At 42.6% G+C, this 5,220-nt stretch overlaps 1 protein-coding gene across 1 annotated transcript; it reads left to right on the top strand.

The window, feature by feature from the left end:
* The first annotated feature begins 792 nt into the window (after window positions 1–792).
* Window positions 793–4,935, top strand: LOC149200748 (uncharacterized). The gene is made up of 3 exons (XM_089401050.1): window positions 793–1,738; window positions 1,913–2,820; window positions 3,058–4,935. The coding sequence occupies exons 1-3, from the start codon at window positions 793–795 to the stop codon at window positions 4,933–4,935; spliced, it is 3,732 nt and encodes a 1,243-aa protein (XP_089257176.1).
* The last annotated feature ends 285 nt before the right edge of the window (window positions 4,936–5,220 follow it).

Genomic DNA, 5,220 nt, shown 5'->3' with positions numbered 1-5,220 from the left:
ACACTTTCGGCGAGCCTCAGCGAATAGAGGAAATGTCCAAGACCCTGATCAGCTATCCATGGAGAACGAAATCCCGGAGATGCACGGAGTAGCGGATATGGAGGCAGAGGAAACTGATAAAATCCCAGTGGATGCAACTGGCCCGAACCAAGAGGGAAATTAGGGAATTGCAAACTTTTCGACAGTGCATGTGGAGGAACCTGTCAAAGATTCGGTGATCGTGGAGGAGCATGTCAAGACAGTCCCGGCAATACAAGCTCATTGCGAAGACGAAGAAAAGGGTATGTCAAGGACCTTTCCTTCTACACATCTTTTGCCTGAGCATGTTCCTGTTTCCCCGCATGTTACATCTCAAACCTGTAATGTACATGAATATAATGTTTATGAAACCATGGAACATAATTCCGTAATGCTTCAAACCGGTAATGTACATGATAATAATGCTGATGAATCTGTGGAAAATAATCCTATATCCCCTTCCATAGACATTATTGCTGATGCTTTACCAGCTCTGGATATTAATCGTGAAGACCATTGGCCCCCCCTCTCTCTTTCGGTTGCCAGATCTCCCTGTCCCTATAACCTGAGATCTTTGGGAGGGAAACTTAGTGATCCTGGGACTATAGGTGGATTGGGACAAACCTCTGAACAAAGTTGCCCCAAAAATAAGAGAGGTAGGAAATCGGATATGTCCAAAGCAAAGCTTAAAGCAAAGCTTGATGTTGCAGATGGAAAGCAATACTCTATCCCGGGGGTTCTTAGAGCAGCCCATCCCCCTGAGAGTGTTATAAAATGATCTTGACATCCTGGAATTGTAGAGGTTTGGCCAGCAAACCTAAAAAACTGGCATTAAAAGAGTGGATAAACAATTCTAATCTAGATGTAATCTTCCTGCAAGAAACTTTGGGTAAGGCCGTAGAGGTTGAGGCCTTGCTAAAAACTCTTTTACCAGGATGGATTTTTACTGCTGTTGACTCTTCTGGTCATTCGGGGGGCATTTCCATTGGAATTAAAGAAGGACGGATTAAAATTATAAACCAATGGGCTATGAAATCTGTATTGGGAATGGAGGTTCTTTCCCCAGATTTCTGTTTCCCTATTACCTTGGTAAATGTCTACGGGCCCTGTCAGGGCAGGGAATCTTTTTGGGACAATCTGATGATGAAATCGGTGATGAAGACCCCTTTCTTGCTTCTGGGTGGTGACTTAAATTTCTCCATTGGCAGAGCTGAAGCTTGGGGGCCATCTGCCAGAGAAGACCCTCTTTCAGATTTCTTCCTTAACCTCATATCGGATAACAATTTCACTGATCCTTCTCCGATCAAATTAAAGCCTTCTTGGAGAAATCGAAGAATGGGTGAGGATCGAATTGCTAAAAGACTTGACCGTTTCCTGATAGCTGAGCCCCTGTTAACAAAAATTCCCATGATCAAACAGTGGGTTGAGGAAAGAGGAAACTCGGACCATTTCCCTGTTTTTCTAGACCTTTTTCTCCCTCCTCCCAAGCCTCCCGCCCCTTTCAAGTTCAATCCTGCTTGGCTTCAAGATCCCTCTTTCTGCAATCTGTTTAATAATACATGGAGCCACCCTGTTCCTAACTCTGATGAGGATAGGAGTTTTTTGTTCATGGAGAATCTTAAAAATCTGAAGAAAGCCACAATCTCCTGGGCAAAGGAAAGAAAGCTGAAGCAAAATAAGGAGGAGGAATCAATTAGGGAGGAACTGAAGCAATTGGAAAGTATGGAGGTAGATGGTTATTCCTCCCAGTCATCCAAAGACAGAATCCTCCATTTGGAGAAACAACAAAATAAAATCCTACTGGATAAGGAAGAAGAATGGAGGATAAAAAGTAGGGCAGTCTGGATAAAATCGGGGGATGAGAATACTAAGTTTTTTCATAACTTTGCTAAAGGTAGGAAAGCTGCAAATACTATATGGCGCCTTAAAAACGAAGAAGGGAGGATGGTCAATTCCTTCTCAGAGCTCTCTGGGTTAGGGAAAAGACATTTTCAAAATATTTTCTCAGATTCTGGGGAGGCAACTATTGCAGAAGTCCTCCAAACGGCACAAAGCTTTCCTAGGTTCATTGAGGAAGATGAAACAGAAGCTCTGTCCTCCCCGGTCTCAAAGGAGGAGGTTGAAGCAGCTATGAAGCTCATGGGCAAGGACAAGAGCCCAGGCCCAGATGGCTGGACAATAGAGTTGTTCCTCCATTTTTTTGATCAATTGGGAACAGAAATAACTGAAGTAGTTGAAGAGTCGAGACAGAAAGGAGCAGTCTATAGACCCTTCAACTCAACTTTTATAGCTCTTATTCCGAAGAAGGATGATCCGGAAAGCTTCGAAGACTTCAGGCCAATATCCTTGTGTAACTGCATCTACAAGATTATTGCAAAGGTTATTGCTCTCAGATTAGCTCCAATTCTATCTCGAAACATATCGATGGAACAATTTGGATTCCTGGATGGAAGACAAATTCATGAAGCCATTGGGGTTGCCCAGGAGGTTATTCATAGTATCAGGATGAAGAAAAAGAAGGGAGATGTGCTCAAAATTGATTTATCCAAAGCATATGACCGGATCAGTTGGCTCTATTTGCGGATGTTGCTTACACATCTCGGCTTCAACTATTCTTTTGTTAGCTGGATCATGGGGTGCATCACAAATGTCAGTTTTGCAGTTCTGGTTAACGGTGCGGCCTCCTCTTTCTTCAACAGTCAGAGGGGATTAAGGCAAGGGTGCCCTTTATCACCCCTTTTGTTCCTTCTTGTGGCAGAAGGACTAAGCAGACTAATTCATAAAGCCAGAAGGACGGAAAAGGTAAAGGGTATAGAGGTAGCAATCAATCTCTTCATCACACACCTCCTTTTTGTTGATGATATTTTGATTTTCACTAATGGCTCCCCTGATGAACTAAAGGAATTAAAATGCATTTTTGATCTCTTCCTTAAAGCTACTGGAATGTAGATTAACTCAAGAAAGTCCCAAGCTTGTGTGGCAGATTTTGAAAGAAGGGAAAGGAACAGTCTGGCTAATTTATTTCCATTCCCTATTCAGCCCCTGGATACTCCTTTCAAATATTTGGGATTCTGGTTAAAGCCTGTTGGCTACAAAAAAGAGGATTGGAACTGGATCATAGCCAAAATTGAAGCTAGAATATCACATTGGAGCTTCAGGTGGTTATCCAGAGCTGGGAGGCTGACTCTTATTAAATCAGTTCTTCTAGCTATTCCGGTATACTGGGCTGCCCTGACGTGGATCCCCAAAGGAGTGCTGGAGAAAATCAGGAAAATATACAGTAGATTTCTATGGGCTGGCACAAAGGAATCCTCAGTGCTGCCTTGGGTGGCTTGGGACAAAGTGGCCAGACCAAAAGAATGGGGAGGATGGGGCATTAAAAGACTTCCAGAATTCAGTCTCTCTTTAGCTGCTAAATCCGGATGGAGGCTAATAACTATGGAAAACTTATGGACAAGAGTGGTAAAAAGGAAATACATTAACCCCATCCCCTTGGAAGACTGGATTCGGAGTCAAAACAAGAAGATAAAAAATGTTTCTGCCATATGGAAGGCCACGGTGGAAGCTTTCTCTGTGATTGAACAAGGCCTAGCTTGGAAAGTTGGTGATGGTAGACTTGTCAGGATTGGCAGAGATCCTTGGGTAGGATGCAATGAAGACTATGCTTTATCACCTGGACTTCTCAGACATCTGGACAGTAAAGGTATTACAGCACTAAATCAGGTGGAGAAGGTCGGACAGTCTACTATTTGGGGACAGGCTTGGAAGGATGATGTCGATTTGGGAATAAATGTCAGATGGAAGGCTGAGTGGGAGGGTTTCATAAAAGAATTACAACGTTCAAATGTCAGGATAAAAGATGAACCTGACTGCTTGATGTGGGCCCAGAGTAAATCAGGGGAATACTCGCCTAAAGATGGATACCTCTTCTTGATGGGAAAGAAAGGCTGGGGCGTTCCGGATTGGTGGGCCAAAAATTTGTGGAAACTCAAAAGCCCAGCAAAGGCCAGACTTTTTCTATGGTGTATCTTAAAAAGGAAGGTCCCAACTTGGGAAATTTTACAGGCAAGATTCTTAGTTGGGCCTGGTAGATGTCCACTGTGCAAGTCAGATGATGAATCCATAAACCACCTTTTCATATCTTGTGCTTTCACAAGACAGATCTGGGAGGAGGTCACTACGCTGCTCAAGATAAATGCTAGGTGGGGTCTCGATTCTTTGGAGTCAGCTTGGAGAAAATGGTGGCAAGACTTTCCTGATGGAAACCTGAGAAACCTGCCTCTCATATTCTGTTGGGGAATATGGCTTGCCAGGAATAAAAGCATTTTTCAAGACAAGGACATTCCCTCTTTCGTCATTGCCACTAACATAGCGGCCATTTACTCTGCATTACCGCCCCCTGAGCAAAAAGATCCTAAGAAAAAGCAAAAACAAATCAACATTCAGGAAGGCATCCCTTGGGGTTTTTTTGATGGGGCTTCACAAAATAACAGGGCGGGAGCTGGCCTGTGCATACATATCGATCCTGATCACTCACTAAAAGCTTTTGTTGGGCTGGGTTATGGCACTAATAACTATGCGGAATTATCAGCTCTTCGCTACCTTTTATGCTGGCTTCTTCACAGAAACATAAACATGATACAGATTTTTGGGGACTCTCTTAATGTCATAAATTGGGTCAATGGAAAAGCATCTTGTCATAATCAGATATTGAGGACTCTAGTGGAAGAAATTTTCTTATTAAAGGCATCTTTTAATATTTTTTCTATCTGCCACATTTACAGGGACAAGAATGAAGAAGCAGACCAGCTATCTAAAGCTGGTGTACAACAGGATATGGGCATCTGGGTCATAGAAGAGATCAGACAGGGGCATTCAGTCAGATCAAATATGCCTCCTTATGCACAGTCTCTTTGACATCTGACCTCCAGCTTTATTTTGACAGCAGTTTTGTAGCGGCATTATATATTATATGTATATTTATGTATTTTCCAGCTTTGTTTTCTTTAGTTCTTGTTATCAGTAGCAGCATATTTAAAAACATAGCAAACAGACTTTTTTTAATTTCTCTCCGTTTTGGAACTGCTCACGGGCTTTAAGACATATATATTTTTTGTATTTTGGGGTTGTTTTCCTTCTGTTGAAGGAGACCCCAGTTTTTGTTTCGCATATATGCTACATGGTTGCTTTTGCACCTCCGTT

The sequence above is a fragment of the Pinus tabuliformis genome, chromosome 2_1 (genome assembly GCF_031772625.1).
Source record: "Pinus tabuliformis cultivar Carrire ecotype Pingquan chromosome 2_1, CPIR1, whole genome shotgun sequence".
NCBI classification, from domain to species: domain Eukaryota; kingdom Viridiplantae; phylum Streptophyta; class Pinopsida; order Pinales; family Pinaceae; genus Pinus; species Pinus tabuliformis.
This window is presented reverse-complemented; position numbering and strand designations above follow the sequence as displayed.

Excerpts from the sequence above, each read along its gene's own strand:
- LOC149200748 (XM_089401050.1), top strand. The coding sequence starts at position 793 with ATGATCTTGACATCCTGGAATTGTAGAGGTTTGGCCAGCAAACCTAAA. Across the intron at positions 1,739-1,912 it reads GGAACTGAAGCAATTGGAAA|GTAGGAAAGCTGCAAATACT; the intron begins GTATGGAGGTAG and ends ACTTTGCTAAAG. Across the intron at positions 2,821-3,057 it reads AAGCCAGAAGGACGGAAAAG|CCCCTGGATACTCCTTTCAA; the intron begins GTAAAGGGTATA and ends TTCCCTATTCAG.